This window comes from Rhinopithecus roxellana, chromosome 4 (assembly GCF_007565055.1).
Source record: "Rhinopithecus roxellana isolate Shanxi Qingling chromosome 4, ASM756505v1, whole genome shotgun sequence".
In the NCBI taxonomy this organism is placed as follows: Eukaryota; Metazoa; Chordata; class Mammalia; order Primates; family Cercopithecidae; genus Rhinopithecus; species Rhinopithecus roxellana.
This window is the reverse complement of record NC_044552.1, coordinates 30,378,909-30,395,626: the sequence shown is the minus strand read 5'-3', so window position 1 is coordinate 30,395,626 and position 16,718 is coordinate 30,378,909. Positions and strand designations below refer to the sequence as shown.

Sequence of the window (16,718 nt, the reverse complement as noted above, 5' to 3'; positions counted from 1 at the left end):
GGCACATGCCTGTAATCCTAGCTACTCAGGAGGCTGAGGCAGGAGAATCACTTGAATCTGGGAGGCAGAGGTTGCAATGAGCTGAGATCGCACCACTGCACTCCAGCCCGGGCAACAGAGCAAGACTCCATCTCAAAAAACAGAAACAAAACAAACCAAAAATCCTATCAGAGAGCAGCCAAATGATGAAGTGGAGAGAAGGAGGCATTTTTGTAGAGACCCTCCCATGCAGCAGGCAGGCTTTACTGGCTTGTTCTTGCAGCTGTTCTGCAAGGCTGTTATCACTTCTCCTTTCAATGGTGGTTTATGGCTCAAGGAGATTAAGTGACATTTCAGGTCCCATAGTGAGGGGCCCAGGTCCAAGCCTAGGGCTGTCGTGGTCTTTCCACTCTTTCCAGCTCATCAGCCCACCTTCAGGGGCTTAGGTGATTTTTTTCCCTTTCCACAATAATTCATCTCAAAGAGACATGGTTTTTTGTTTTTCACAAGAATTTAAAGGATTCCTTTAAATGGTGGGCTTCTATGCCTGCCCCATTGTACAGGAGTCCTGTGCACAACCTATCGGGCATTCCTTGGTTCAGAACAGTTTCTGACCTGCTGCGGTGGATCTGTCCTCTACCCCCAGTCCAGAGGAGGCTCATCTGAAAGGAGACAGCGCCTCCTCCTGGGGGGGCCACAGAAGCCCAAGGCTGACTCCTGGCAGGCCCGAGGAGATGGGCGAGATGATGGGATGTTAACAGAGACATGCCCAGGGAGCTGCCTCTGTGCACCCCACTAAAAACTGAAGGCTGAAGACCGCAGCTCCCCAGGCCCTTCCCACCTCCCCAAACCTGACCCTGCTGTGGGACCCTTGCAGCTCCCCTGTCCCTGGGCATCCCTGGAGGACCGAGCAGCTGGCACCAAGGGTTAACTGCAACCCTCCACCTCCCTCCTCCAGCTCTGGTCGGCTAGCCTGTTGCCATGGGAACATGGCTAAAAATAAAATGGGCTCTCAAAGCCCATCCGCATGCATAGGAGTCAAAACAAACTAATTAAAGCAGCCAGGCTAAAATATGAAGATAATTACACCCTCACTCAGGAGCCAGTCGTGGAGATGGAAAAGCTCAGCGGGCCATCCCCAAGCCAGGGCCCTGGGCTCCTCCCTGATGTGCAGGGCTGGCTCCCACACCCAAAGCCCTCAGATCATCAACAAGCAGTCTTGTTCCCCTCCCCTCTACCCTGCCAGAGCCTGAGATCCAGGGAGCATCACACTCCCACTCTCCCAGCTCCTCCACCCCTGGTAAATCCACAGTGCGGCTCCATGCTGGGCTTAGGCCCCTTCTGCAGTGGCCAAGAACAAGGTGGGGTGAACTGAAGTCTGCAACTGTTTTTCCCACATCCTGCTTGAAATTCTGGGTGGTCCCTACGCAGCCCTGGCTGCCCTGTTCCTAAGGCTTTTCCTAAAAGACCTCAAGGAGATCTTTATCTCTCAGGCCGCTGCCTTCCCACCCAGGGCCCTGGGGCCTAGAGGGAGTCCTGGCCTCCCCATCTGGTCTGGGAACATGAAGAGGGCCCCATCCTCAGCCATGTGGGTGTGGGGTTGGGCCCATCCCAGCAAAGGCCTTTGTTTTGCAGGACCATCAAGGTGGAGGTATACGACTGGGATCGGGACGGCAGGTAAGCAGGCAGGAGGTCGAGAAGGTGGTTGGGGATGGGGACAGCCACTGGGGAGGGGTTTGGGCCCTGCCCTCCCATGGGGAGCTGTGACCAGGCTCCCACCCGCAGCGGCTCTGGGGGTGAGGGAGCCTGGGTTTGTGTGTGTGTGTGAGGAGTCCTCTGCCACAGTAGCTCCTCCCCATCCAGCTCCAGGGAGGCACCAAAGGACCTCTGTCCTACAGGATATGGTGTGAGGGGCATAAGAGGCCTTCTTTTCCCCAAATAGCTGCCCAGGGGCCTGCCAGTACCCGCAATCTCCCCACCTGTGGCAGAATTTAGGCCTTTCTGAAGAATGCATGTTCTAGGGCACTAGTGAACCTCAAGCATTCATGGACACATTTTCTGTGTGAGGCCTTGGGCTAAGCATTGTGGGGCGACCGAAACACAGATGAGCCCAGCCCTCAGAGACTCCCTGCAACCTGGCGGGGAGGCCAGTTGTACCCGTACAGCCCTCAGCTCATCAGAGGAGCTGTTCGCAGAGAGCCAGGACTGAGGGAATGGGCTGGTGGGAAGGGTGAGCTAGGAGGCGTGAGTGGACTCATGGGCCATGAGACAGTGCCTGCGTAGGGCTGTGCCTGGCTGCTGGGAGGGTGCTCCCCACTCGGGGTCTTTGGGAGGCCAGTACTGCTGGGAATCCGTAGAGGAGGACAAGAGCAGGCCTCTCGAAGTTTCAGTCCAGAAGCCTCCCTAGCTTCTACTTGTCGGTTGAGCCAAATCCAAATATGTCACCCTGACTTTTGTGCCATTTCCATTCTGTGGCACTGCCAAGGAGTGACTTAGGAGGACTTCAAGGTCCCCCCAGTGTCCTCTGGTACCTCCCAAGTCTGTGATATGGACAGGGGATCTGTCTCATCTTATGTAAAGTGCTATGCAAATACAGCTCCAGGTGAGACCCAAGCCCCCTTCCAAGGAACTCGCCTTCCCCTGAGGCCAACCATCCTGCAAGAAACTCCAGAGCCGCTATGCCCTCCCCTCCTTGCCTCTCAGCTACCTCACGGTCAGCTTCTTGTTTCCACTTGCAATTTGCCTAGTCTTACCCTGGCGTTCCCATACTTCTTTGCCTGGAATAGTCTCCTCTTCTGTGGCAGTTGGGGCCAGCCACCAGATGCCACTGGGTCCCACCATGAAGTTGCTCATAGTCAGAACGCTGAGAGCTGTAAATATGTAGACACAATACAGTGTAGGCTCATGGGGGAGGGGCGGGGCCCCAGAGACACCTCTTGGGCATGAGTCTCCGGCTGGATGCCCCAGGCCAGCACGTTGGCCACGGCCCTCTGGCAGTAACCGGGAAAGCTAAAGGAGCCAACCCTGGGGTCAGTGGGAGTTCTGCTGCGTACAAGTCTTGGCCGTGCTTAATGTAAGCACTCCAGAGGTGTGGGCACGGCAGAAAACACTTCTAGACACCCAGCTGGACATCGCTTTATTGTGTTTTAAAAATAATCTTATTAGAGAAGGGTTTAATGAACACCTTTAAGCCCATCACCTGAATTTAACATTTGTTCAATTTTATTGTATTTGCTTCATCTATGTTTTGCTAATGTAGCTTAAATTATAGACATCATGGCATTTTACCTTTAAATACTTCATTGAAAATGTCCAAAAAATAAAAAATGTCCCACTTACTCACAAATGCCATTATCATACTTGACACATTGAACAATATTCTTTCTTTTCGGAGATGGAGTCTCGCTCCATCTGTTGCCCAGGTTGGAGTGCAGTGGCACGATCTCAGCTCACAGCAACCTCCACCTACTGGGTTCAAGCGATTCTCCTGCCTCAGCCTCTGGAGTAGCTGGGATTATAGGTGTCCACCACCACGCCCAGCTAATTTTTGTATTTTTAGTAGAGATGGGGGTTTCACCTTATTGGCCAGGCTGGTCTCGAACTCCCGACCTCAGGTGATCCGCCTGCCTTGGCCTTCCAAAGTGCTGGGATTATAGGTGTGAGCCACCGCACCCAGCCACGATATTCTTAAATACCATTCACTATTCATTTTATATTCAAATTTCCCCAATTGTCCCCCAAATACCCTTGGTCAAACAAGGATCCAAGTAGAAGTGGGTGCCGTTCTTCCAGGGCCCTGTTCTTTGCTGGGTGACAATTGGGTATCTTCCTCTGAGGGCAACACTGGGCTCTCTTCCCACGGACCCAGCCTGTCTGCTGGCATGTGCCCCTGGAGTGGAGTCTCAGGTAGAATTGGGAGCCAGAGAAATATGGATGTGTGCAAGGCTGGGGCTGGGCAGAGGCAGAGCCCAGCCTGGCCTTGGTCTCAGCAGCTGTCTTCCCTTGCAGCCATGACTTCATTGGGGAGTTCACTACCAGTTACCGGGAGCTGGCCCGTGGGCAGAGCCAATTCAACATCTATGAGGTGAGGTGGGCACCCGAAATCCGGGGTTTGCACTGCTAAGTGGCCCAGTCACTGAGGACTATAGTGAGCCATGCAGTGGGCTGGGGGCTTTGTGTTTCCCTGAGAGATAGGCGTTATTGTCCCATTCTACCGTTAAGGAGACCAAGTCTTGGAGAAGTGTGAGAACTTGCCCAAAGTTCCACTGTTCAGTAAGTGGCAAAATCAAGACACAAACGACCCGCTCTTGGCTGATTCCAAATCACTGAGTTATAGTGCCCCTATAAAGAGCGCTTCCCACAAGCGAGAGAGATAGGAGCACAGTGGGGGCCAGTGTACAAAGGTTCTGGGCTTGAGACCTGAGGTCCTGAGTTCAAGGTGGCCTTGTGCTTTCAATCAGAACAGTTTCAGGGCCTGCTGAGTATCTTACCTGTTTCAGTATGAAAACTTCAAGAGAATGAGGTCAGGATACCTTCTTTGTTCTAGCCCCAGAGCTGGAGAGCCTCGGACAAGGTAGCTGATCTCTCTGGAGGTGTAACAGTAGCATTTGCCCCCAAGGGACAATATCTGCGTGTGTGTGCGCGCGCACATGTATGTGTGTGCACATGTGTGTGCATGCGTGTGCGTGTGTGTGTGTGTTCTCCCTCTTTTTTTTTTTTTTTTTTTTGAGACAGGGTCTCAGTCTGTTGCCCTGGCTCACTACAGCCCCAATCTCCCAGGCTCAAGCGATCCTCCCACCTCAGCCTCCCGAGCAGCTGGGACCACAAGCATGCACCACCATGCCCGGCTAATTTTTTAAATTTCTTGTAGAGACAGGATCTCACTATGTTGCCCAGGCTGGTCTTGAGCTCCTGGGCTCAAGCAATCCTCCTGCCTTGGCCTCCCAAAGTGCTGGGATTACAGGCCTGAGCCACCGCATTCCACCGTGTGCTCTCCCTCTTGCAATTCCATCCCCATCTTCCAAATCTAGCTCCCGTCCTGTTCTTCTGAGAGGTCTTCCCAGCCACTCTTGTCCCCGTGCTTTCTTTCTTGTCTGAGCTTCCACAGACGTCATGGTTCATGCCAAAACCACTTAATGGCAGATACTTATAACCCAAATAACTGCTTGGCTTCATATCCTGACTCTACCACTTACTAGCTGTGTGACCTTGGCTAAGTCCCTCAACCACTCTGTGCCATGCAAACTGAGAATTAAATAAGTTAATGGAACAACGCCTGACCCAGAGGTCAGCACTGTCTTCTGTCATCATCTGCTGAGCACTGTGCACCCAGAGACTCACACTTTACAACCATCCTACCATCCTGGCACTGTCCTCACGCTAGCAGCCACTCAGCCAGCGAAGTTGAAGAGCTGGCCTTGAGTTCTATCACTGAATCCAAATCCCATGCTACCCCTACTCCTTTGCCCTGTATGTCGGTTCTGAGTGGGCAGGTCTTGTGTTCCAAGTAGACTTTCCAAGGGCCAGTGAGGTGACAGACCTTTCTGTTGCCTCCTCTCACTGGCCAGGGCACTGCTGGGCACATGGTAGGTGCCTGTTATACATTCACATGCTGAAGGAGATTGAACATGGCTATTGTAAAGATGGAGTGTGGATGAATTTCTTTGAAAGGGCTCTAATACAGTACATTGCTTTGTTTTCTGCATCTGCAAAGAGAGAAGCTGTCTTTGTCCCTGCTCTCCCGCCCCACCCCAGGCAAAGAGAAGCAGACGCCACCGTTCTGTGGCCTCCTTTGAGGAGCTTTTAGGGAGGTGAAGGGAAGGGGTCAGATCTCTCGGAGCTTGGCTTGTAAAGGTGCTTGACAGGTGGGGAAGGAGCCGTTTCTCTCAGGCCAAGAGCAGAAAGCATTCGATTGACTTGTTTTCTCAGTTGTTGATCCCTGCTTCTTTGTAATCAACAAGAGAAAGTACCACACTGGGAGGCGGAAGCACTGTCTTCACACTTTGGAAGGCCATCAGCTGAAAAACGAGCTCAGCTCTGGCAGTCCCGCAGGGAGGCCGGTTTGGGGCAGGAAGGCTTTGCTAGAATCAGAACTGCCTGAAGAGGAAAGAGGCTTCAGCCAATACAGACCCATGCCTCGGGCCCTGGCATTGCCCTGGTGTCAGGCTCCTATGTCCAGCTGTCTGCTGGCCCCTCCTAGGGCTCAGCCTTCCAAAACTGAATGCATTGGCTAAACCTCCCACAGCACTCCCCTCCTCCTGGCCAGCCAGCTTCATCTCAAATATTCCCATCATGGGGGCTCAGGGCACCTGGTGAGTCATACTTAACATCCCCATCCCTCACTCCATATCCAGTCCACGACCAAACACTGCCCTTCTACCACCAATGTTTTCTGACATGGTTCCCTTCATCTCAGGCCACCACCACCAACCTCATTATCTCCCCCGTGTGGGGCTTTGCCACAGCCTCCTCACAACCTGCTTTCTTCCTTCTGTCCTCTACATGGTAACCAGAGTACTCCACCAAAATAGTGATCTGACCACATCACTCCCCTGCTTAAAACCTGTCCAGGGCATTCCACCCACCACCTTAGCCTGGTTCGCACACGGGAGGTGGGAGGAGATCCTGAAAGATGCTTCCACAACGGCTGAGATCCACTGACCTACAGGGTGAAGTCCAAGCTCCTTCGTTCAGGATGCTGTTTCCCCAGCCAGCCACCCGCAATCTGTGAATGCATGCTTTTCATTTTGTTTTGTTTTGGTTTTTTTTTTTTTTTTTTTTTTTTTTTTTTTTTTTTTGAGACGGAGTCTCACTCTCACCGAGGCTGGAGTGCAGTGGCACAATCTCGGCTTACTGCAACCTCTGCCTCCGCCTTCAGGCTCTAGTTATCCTCCCACCTCAGTCTCCCAAGTAGCTGGGACCACAGGCACACACCACCACCCTGGCGATTTTGTGTGTGTGTGTGTATTTTTGGTAGAGACTGGTTTTTGCCATGTTACCCAGGCTGGCCTCTGATTCCTGAGCTCAGGTGATCCACCCGCCTTGGCCTCGCAAAGTGCTGGGATTTCAGGTGTGAGCCACCACGCCTGGCTGTGCATGTAAATAGAAACACACATCGCATGCCTTTGGAGGCCCCTAGGAGTGGCCCCTGCCCCTTCCCTCTGCCCATTCCCACAATCAGCCCTGTCCTGCCATCTGAGGCTCTCTGAACCGCCGTACTGTCTCAGTCTACAGGGCTTGATTCACATGGTGCCTCCACCTCCTGTCTTCTCCTGGGTAGGAACTGTTGGTCCATGGAGCCTCCCTGTGGGTGTTCCTCCTCCAGGAAGTTGTGTCCACCTGCACACCTGCTGCACCCCAGAGCCTGGAGTGGACACTTGTCCATACTCCTGGGGTCCCCTCTGGCTGTTTTCTGTTTGTGACACTACCCACTCCCTCAAAGACCATGAAGTCCTCAGGGTGAGGGTTGTGTTGCACTCACTGCTGCTCTCCTGGCTCCTAGGAGCCCTTCAGTGCCCACCACCCCACCCCACCTAATGTGCATAGGAGGTCGGATTCCAGACCTGATTCAGACCGGCCTGACCACCAAGAAGAGAGAAAAGAGGCGACTTAGTGGAGGGGCGGCTCCTGGGCTGGCCCCTAGGTGGCGCTGGCCCCCCTGCATGGGATTCACCATGGCAGGACTGGAGAGGCTGAGGCTGGGAGCATGAAACCTCAGGGTAAACAGGGATCTGAGAATGAGCATTGCTTTAACATTAAAGCAGTTATACTAGAGAGTGGAAATGTGGAATACAGGCTAATTTAAAGATAACATAGAAAGCTTAGAAGAAATGTGCTTGTGGCCAAATCTTTGGTTACTCTCAGGACTCCAGGTTCGTTCTCCCCAGCTGGGAGGGCTATGTTGGAGCAAAAGTTTGAGATGCTCTCCATTCTGATAGTTCAACACCCTCAAGGGAGAGATCGGGAAACTGAGGCACAGTGCAGCACTGGGGCTGCCATTTTGCCCTCATCTTAACAGCTTGCCTACTTAAGCTGTTTTCCCATGAAAGTGTCTGTGAGCACCTCACCCTCTGGGTAGCCCCATGGAGGGGGCATCCTCCAGTGCTAAAGAGGGTGCTCTGGTCTTCTCTCCCAGGCTGTCTCACCATCTCGCCCAGGCTCTCAGCTTCTACCTGCACAGCTTGCCTGCCCTCCCACGTGAACTTCCCACCTGTGCCCCAAATCCAGCTGCTTCCATGTCTACCTAGTCACCCCAACCCCTCCCTCTCTTGAACCTCTATAGCCACTCTCAGGGCCCAAGAGGCGTGGTCACTTCTTGACAGTGCTGTTCCCACCATAGCTCATCACCTGTCCCAATACCCCCAAGTCCTCATTACCTCTCGTAGGGACTAGTGGTGGCAGTAATAGTAGTAGTAATAATTTTAAAAAATAGCAACTGAGACTGGGTGCAGTGGCTCACACCTGTAATCCCAGCACTCTGGGAGGCTGAGGCAGGAGGATTGCTTGAGCCCAAGAGTTTGAGAATAGCCTGGGTTACGTAGTGAGATCTTATCTCTACCAAAAAAAAAAAAAAAAAAAAAAATGGCCAGGCATGGTGTCATGTGCCTGTGGTCCCAGCTACCTGGGAGGATTGCTTGAGCCCAGGAGGTCGAGGCTGCAGTGAGCTATGATCCCACCACTGCACTCCAGCCTGGGCCATAGAGCAAGACCCTGTCTAAGAAAAAAGCAACAGACACTTATAGATAATACTTACTACATTCCAAACTCTGTTCTAGGCACTTTGCTTGCAATGGCCCACTTAATCCTCATACCTTTCCAGGAGGCAGGTACTTCTTATTCCCATTTTACAGATGAGGAGACTGAGGCACATTGAGTTTAAGTAACCTGCCTACGGTCACACAGCTATTATTACGTGGCAGAACCAGGCAAATATTTCCTGGATGTGCTTCCTCCTCCCCTCACACTCACCTCCACCAGGCCCCAGTGTCCTAGAGCCTGCTCTGATTTTGTCTTCTACCAGCTTGGAGGTCATCAGAGTTCCCTGCAATGCCCTTCAGACATTTTTCACTGGGCATTCTAGGCTCTCCTCCAACCAGCCCAACTTACTCTTATACCCTGTGGTTCTGCCATCAAACTGGGCCTGGGTTCTATGCATTTCTCCCACAGAACCTCCTCTGATATCCATCTCTCCATGCCCACAGCCTTCTTGTCCCTCTAAGTCTGCCTTCGAAACTGTCTGCTCCAGGGAGCCTTTGCTGACACTCCCACCTAGAGTGGTCTTTCCTTCCTCCAACTCCCCTGACACTTCTGTGATCCCCCTTTTTCCGTGGCCCTTGTCACTTTTTGCCCTGAGGATATATCTTCTCTCTCCAACAGAGGTGATGATTCCAAGGGAGAAGAAACATGTTTTCACCTATCCCATAAATATATGTCAAAGAGATCTGTTTGTATCTGTTATCAAGGTGGCACCAATGTATGTACCACTAGCCTGGGGGCAGGAAACCTGGTTTCTAATCCTGTCACTACCCAGATGGCTGTGTGACCTTAGGCAAATCACTTGGTGTCTCTGAGCTTTAGTTTCCTTTTTTCTGGAAGTAGATAGCAATACTCATCCAGACAGAAGAGACCATGGTAAAGATCAGCTGACGGCCTCTGTGGCAACAAAGACAGGGAAAGGGGAAATGAGTTCACCAGAAACCAACAGGCAGCACAGGAGGTGTGAATTGCCTGGATTTGTTTGATGGGACATTAAGGAAAAGTTGTGCCTTAGACTTCCTTTATTAAAAACAAAACAAAGAAAAAGTGGTGAGGGTCAAATGAGAATACAAATACAGTAAGTGCGGAAGTCTGGTGGGGGTCCGCAGGCTGTCTTTTTTTTTTTTTTTTTTTTGAGACGGAGTCTCGCTCTGTGGCCCAGGCTGGAGTGCAGTGGCCGGATCTCAGCTCACTGCAAGCTCCGCCTCCCGGGTTTATGCCATTCTCCTGCCTCAGCCTCCCGAGTAGCTGGGACTACAGGCGCCCGCCACCTCGCCCGCTAGTTTTTTGTATTTTTTAGTAGAGACGGGGTTTCACCATGTTAGCCAGGATGGTCTTGATCTCCTGACCTTGTGATCCGCCCCTCTCGGCCTCCCAAAGGGCTGGGATTATAGGCTTGAGCCACCGTGCCCGGTGAGGCTGTCTTGTATACTGTAGGATGTTTACCAGCATCCCTGGCCTCTACTCACTCCCTCAGTTGTGAAAACCAAAACTGTCTCCAGATGTTACCAAATGTTCCTGGGGGTAAAATCACCCCTGGTTGAGACCGGTGAGTTAGCCACCAACAAGCCTTCTCTGAGCACCTACTCTGAGCCTAGCCCCATGATTTGTCTGACACAGGTCTGGTTTGGAAGTTAAAGCTTACACTCAAAGAATAGCTAAAGAGGTTCTTGCTGCCAAGTAAGAGGGATGGTGATGGAGAGAGGAGCCTCAGAGGCCCTGGGCAGCCCTTGAGCTGGGTCCCAAAGGAGAAACAGGGGAGATTGGAATTGGTTGAGAGAGGAAGGGGTTGCATTTTGGGTGAGGGGAGCAGCCTCAACCAACACAAGGGACAGATACGGACAGGGCCGCTTTGCAACATCAAGACTTCTTTGGCTGTACTGAGTGGAGGGTGTGTTCCAGGGAGCAGTTGGAGAGAAGGTTAAATAAATATTCATGGTTGATCGTGGGACCCTGGGTCTGATCGGAGAGCCCAGTTGTGTAATCCAGACTCAATACCAGTCTCCCACAAAACCTCCTTAAACCCGACTCCCCTGGCCCCCATGGTCTTCACACCCCACACTCTAATGGGGCTGGGCTTGGACCACACCCAGGGGTGGGTGGAAGCCCTTAAGACCCACTCTGACTGCCTGGAAGCACGCCTTACCTGGTAACTGGTTTTTCCTGCAGGTGGTAAACCCGAAAAAGAAAATGAAGAAAAAGAAATACGTGAATTCTGGCACAGTGAGTAGCCACACCCCTCTCTGCAGCCGGGTGTAGACATTCTGAGCCCCAAGCTAGGTCTGGTATCAGGGAGGCCCGTGCGTCTGTGTGTGTGCACAGGCAGAGTGTGGGAATCAGACGTGGAAGAGAGATGGGGTGGGGAGGGGTGGGGCAGATGGAGCAACAGCCGGGGGAGGGAGTTGACTTGCAGACCATACAACAGGCGCTGGCTGTATCTACCATGAGGAATTGCAGAGACACCCACGGGACTTCCTGCAGGAAGGAAGAGGAAGAGAAGTCGTATTTATTGGGCCCCTACCTTGGGAAATTCCCCATGTCGGTGCTTTTCACAGGTTGTTGACCTGAGAGGCAGATATTATCATCCCCTAGTCATGAAAGAGGAAACCAAGGCTGCAAGCAGGAAAGTGACTCAGCCAAGGTCACACAGCTAGAAAGTGGTAGAGACAGGAGTCAACATGACATCTCACTCCAGAGCTGGCAGCTGCTACAGGCGCTGCCCCTGCTTAACTGTGACCTTCCTGGGATGACACGCCAGCCTAGTGGCTTCTGGGGGCTGGTCTTCAGGACATTCGTATGTTTATTCAACAAATATTTACAGAGTGCTACTGTGTACCAGGCACTGTTCTAGGTGCATCGGATACAGCTGGAAACAAGACAGACCCAAATCCCTGGTGCTTATATTCTAGTGGGGGGAGACAGAACAAACACACACACACACACGCCTGTGTGTCAGTTGATTATGAGTGCTATGGAAAAAGTATAAAGGGTAAAGGGACAGGCAATGGAGGAAGTATTGAGGATACTGGGAAAAGGGAATTCCAGCATTCCTGCTGTAGAGAACAGCACGTGCAAAGGCCCTGAAGTGGAGCTCACAGTGCATTTCTAGAACAAGCCACTGTCTGCAGTGCAAACACACCCAAGTTCATCCTCTCTGTGTTCCTTCCTCACTCTAGAGGCCCATGGCTAGTGCAACCAAGCCTGGTCATTTGAGTCAGGCAGACTGTATCTCCAGACCTAGAAGAGGTCTTCGGGAGCTCTGGGGTTCCTCTGAGGAACCTCATTTTCTCTGTCTGTAAAGTGGGACTAATAAATTATCCCCACCTTGCCACTGCACAGGGCAGCTGTGACAGACACATGGGAGATGCAGGCTTGTGAACTGTAAAATTACTCTGCTCATTCAAAGGGGACTGAACACCATTTCTTTGATTGTAATTGCTTCACAGACTGGGGCTTGGAATCATATTTCCTTTGTCCCAGGCTGCAGTGTTTCTTAGTGGGGATGCTGTCAGCGTTTGGGCAGGAAAATTCTTCATCTCACAGGATGTTTAGCACCCCTGGCCGCTGCCCATAGCTACCAGTAGAGTCCTAGTCATTATGAGAACCCCTAAAACTCTCCCACAGCTTCCCAAATTCCCCTAGGAAAGACAGCACCCCCAGCATTCCCCAGCTGGGAATAAAAAGGTTCAAAAACCACTGCTCTCGTCCAGCCTTCTTACTTTAGAGATGAAGAAACTGTGGCCTGGGGAGGGCATGTGATTTGTCCCAGGTCACACAGTGAGTTGGAGACAGAGCGGGTCCTTGTCTCTTGACTAGGCCCAGGTCTCTTGACTTTCCTTTACTCCAGCATTTCCCTGTCTTCACCAGGAAAAATCACCCAGGATGCAGAAAGCTTGTTGAAATACAGACACCCAGGCCTGTTCCCTGGGATTCCACTTTAGGAGGCCCAGGAATCTGCGTTTAGTGGGCCTTTCATCCCTTACTTACGGTGCACAGAATCCCCCGGGGATCTTGTGAAAATGCCAAGAATCTGCATTTCTGCATTTCTACCAGGCATCGAGGTGATGCTGATGCTGCTGGTCTAGGGACACTACACTTTGAGGAGGGGAAAGTCTGCTTTCACCCTGAGAGCCCCTGGGTGAACCCGCATGGTTAGGGCTGTTAGGGCATTGCTTCGTCCTGGGGGTTGGAATAGGGAGTGGTCATTCCGTGCAGATTAGACTTACGTGAAGAACTAAAAATAAAAAGATCTCTGAAACGTTCATGCAGCTCCAGAAACTGCTATAATGGGTCTGGGCTGCGGGATGATCGAAGAGCTCCCCAGGGCACCTCATGGTCATCAGTCAGGGTTGAAGCCACTGCCATGGTCCACTCCTAGTGAGTCTGAGCTGCCACACTTGGAAGGAGGCCTGTGGTTCATCCAGGTGCCTAACACCTTAACCACAGTAGGTAGGGGGCTTACTGCCAAGTAAGGGTGGTGCTCTCACCTGGCCCTCCCAGTGAACCTGTAAAAATGGCTGAATCTTCATAAATAGGGGACTCTCAAACTACCAGATAGGAGTTCGTTCTCTTACACAGGTGAAACATCCTCTGCCCTAATCTTGCCTCATTTAATTGGCCTAGGATGCCAGGCTTTCATTTGTCTCCTTGATTCTAAATTGTTATGATACTGAGCTGCCAGGTAGCTGCCTGTCTTGGCAAAGCCAAAGCTAACTTTGCCAGGGCATAGGTTAAAAGGCCTCTGCTTGGGGGAGGGGGCCTGGGGTGGTCAGTTACCTCTGGGGAAAGGATGGGCTGCTTATGAGTGAGGGTCTTGGGTCTCAGAGGGATGAGATGGGACTGGTAAGATTTAAGATAAGCACAGTCCAAGGAGGCACATTTCAGGACTAATAGCTCTAGGCACATGGAAGCCTGAAGCTGGTCAGCACTGGCAGTTTGTTAGGCCTATGTCAGGAGGGCCCCCTTGTCCTCCACACCCCACCCCAGGCCCCTAGGGCTGGAGAGCCAGTGCCCACTTAGAGGAAACTAATGCCCTTGGCTTGGACTCCAGCTCCACTGACACAGATGGGACCCTTCCATCCAGGTCAAGAGTGCAGGCTCTGAAGTCAGACACACCCTGGTTTCAGATCTCCTCTCTGCCCTGGCAGTGTCCTTGGGCACATTGCGTCACCTCTTTGAGTTTCAGTTTCCTTGGCTATAAAGTGGGGATAATAATAGTACTTCATGGGGTGGTGTGGGCAGTGCGTGCAATCATGCATGCAAAACTGGCACATGCCGAGTGTTTTGTCAATGTCAGCTCTTGAATCGTAACCCATCTCCCCTGACCCCAGGCTCCCCACTGACTAAGCTCCCTTTTGTTTTCAAGGTCACCCTGCTTTCTTTTGCTGTGGAGTCAGAGTGCACCTTCCTTGACTACATCAAAGGAGGGTGAGAAGAGATACAGCCAATTTCATGGGCCTTGGGGAGAGGGAAAGGGCCCCACACACCGACAGGACCAGCTCTGGCCCCACCCTGGCCTCTTCAAAGCCCTGGTTGAAGGCTGTAGTGCTGGGCTCTGAGCAAACCCTGGTGTCTGGGCTGAGACAACTCACCCAGAGCCCTGCACATCCCCACATCCCGAGCAGCTTGGAGGGAACTCCTGAGCCAAGGAGGCTGGCCTGGGTCATGTCAGGTCTGCATGCAGAGACTGGACCTGGAGCTGGTAGGGACTCCGTGACAAAGAGCCAAGGACTTGGGGAGGTAGAAAGAACCCTGCAATAGGAGTCAGGAGGCCCAGGTTCTAGAACCCTCTTTGTCATTAATTTGCTGGGTTCCTTTGGGCGAGTCATTTTTCCTCTCTGGGTATCAGTTTCCTCCTCTGTACACAAAGAGAACAGAGTAGGTAAGTGTTAAGGTTCCTTCCAGCTCTGAGCTTCTGACACCTCTGATCTGTCTGGTTGGGGGAAGGGAGGAGGGGACCATGATTAACCTGCTCACTGTTATTAGGGCCCTGTAAGGGCAGTAGGATTGGGGATAAGCCAGGGATTGGTCCTGGGGCCAGCAGGTGGTCAAACACGAGTTTAAGGAGCAGAAAGAACCACCAGGGACAGTGTCTAGGCCCAGACAGATGGAGGAGCCAGGAGGCTCCAGCCAGCAGCTCATGGAAAGAGCCTGGCTGTAAGGATAGAGCCTACCCAGCGTGCTCCCTGCCAGGACAGGTGCCAGGTCAGGGTGTGGGCAGCCAAGAGCCCGCAGGTGAGTGACTGCACCTGTCTGGAAAGGAGACAGGCAGAAGCAGCTGCCAAAGGCTCATCCCAGCCAAGCGGGCCCTTGGCTGCCTGGTTCTCCAGGGCAGAGGGAGAAGTCAGGTCCTGGGAAGCCACACCCACTTTCCCATGACAACACTCCCTGCTGCCTTGAACTTGTAGTCTCAAGGCTGCAAGCTCTCCTCCTACCCACTGAGCACACACCCTGCCTCCAGTCACTTAGGGGCTCCTCCGCTCTTACCTGTCCCTCCTCTGGGCTGACTCCAGACCCTGCCTTTGTACTCTTCCCCCATCAAAATTGCTTCCCTCTGAATCCCATTAAGCAGTCACCCCTTATAGTCCATAGCACCTGGCAACTCTCAAACACCCCTCATCCTGTTTGTTTTTATTTATGTTTATTTTATTTTATTTTATTTTATTTTATTTTATTTTGAGACAGTCTTGCTCTGTCACCCAGACTGGGGTGCAGTGGCACAATCTCGGCTCACTGCAACCTCCGCCTTCCGGGTTCAAGAGATTCTCCTGCCTCAGCCTCCCAAGTAGAGTAACTGGGGCTATAGGCATGTGCCACCACCCCCGGCTAATTTTTGTATTTTTAGTAGAGATGGGCTTTCATCATGTTGGTCAGGCTGGTCTCAAACTCCTGACCTCAGGTGATCTGCCTGTCTTGGCCTCCCAAAGTGCTGGGAGTACAGGCGTGAGCCCATCCTGTTTATTTTTCTCATTTGCATAGTACCCCCAACTTACAGAACACAGTGGGCAGGATCAGGACACTTATCCCCATTTTACAGAGCTTGCCTGAAGCCACACGCCTAGATGGTGGCAGGGTTCCTTCTCTCATAACATGCTGCCTTTCATTCTGTAGTAATGAATCGGTCTTGGCTGCCTGACTCGCAGTTAGCAGGTGGGGTGGGATGAAGATGGAGGCTGATGAGTTAAAGGGCTGGATGCTGTGAGGTTTCATCGAAAAGGAGCCCTCAGAGGCTGAGCTAAGCTGGTGCCACCCATACTGGGCAGGTTGTAGCCCCAGAGCTAGCCTTCTCTTTAAACTCTCTGGAAAACCTCAGTGAGGGAGCTGGCTGCAGGGATTGAGAGCCTGGCATGCATGCCTGGGCAGGAAGCTGATGTCTAGGGATCCTCTCCTCCCTGGCCTCCCTCACCTGCCACCTGGACCCAGGAGGAAGGGTATGGGTACCCTGGCCTCACTGTCAGAGGAGGAGCTGGTTGCTCAGCACCCTGTGTTCTACTCTTAGGCAGGAGAGACTAGGCTGCTGCGAGTAATTTTCCCACAAGAGTATCTGCTTTCCAATTGCTTTGTTTCCCGAGGCTTTTCAGAACCCAGAGCAGAGGAGGACTAGTTAAAGTAAGGCCTGCCTTTCCCCTCACCCTGTATTTGGAAGAGCCAATCCAACAGTGTCCTTCCGGTATAGTCCCACAGCCCAGAATCTTCCTCCCAAGAGTGGCCCTGGGAGCAGGACTTTGACCTCCAAATGTCTCCCTACTTCTAACAAAGGCATGTGTTCTATATTCCACACTGAAAGGTGACAACAAACAGCAGATGAGTATGGTAGGTCAACTGCTGTAACACATAATTCTCTAATCTCAAGCCTTCATACGAATAAAGGTCTGTTTTTATCTGTGGGATGGCAGGGTTGGGTGGGGAGATGATCCATGCAGTCATTCAGGAACCCAGGCTCTTGCTAGCTTATGGCTCCTTCTCTCCTACTGCCTGGAATCCTC

At 52.2% G+C, this 16,718-nt stretch overlaps 1 protein-coding gene across 1 annotated transcript in view; it reads left to right on the top strand.

The window, feature by feature from the left end:
- Positions 1-16,718, top strand: part of CPNE5 (copine 5) — a 98,352-nt gene that overhangs the window by 72,002 nt on the left and 9,632 nt on the right. Inside the window, exons 12-15 of the mRNA XM_030929487.1 lie at positions 1,615-1,656; positions 3,988-4,063; positions 10,903-10,956; positions 14,099-14,160. Coding sequence (XP_030785347.1) covers positions 1,615-1,656; positions 3,988-4,063; positions 10,903-10,956; positions 14,099-14,160 — 234 coding nt within the window. The remainder of the gene's footprint in view (positions 1-1,614; positions 1,657-3,987; positions 4,064-10,902; positions 10,957-14,098; positions 14,161-16,718) is intronic.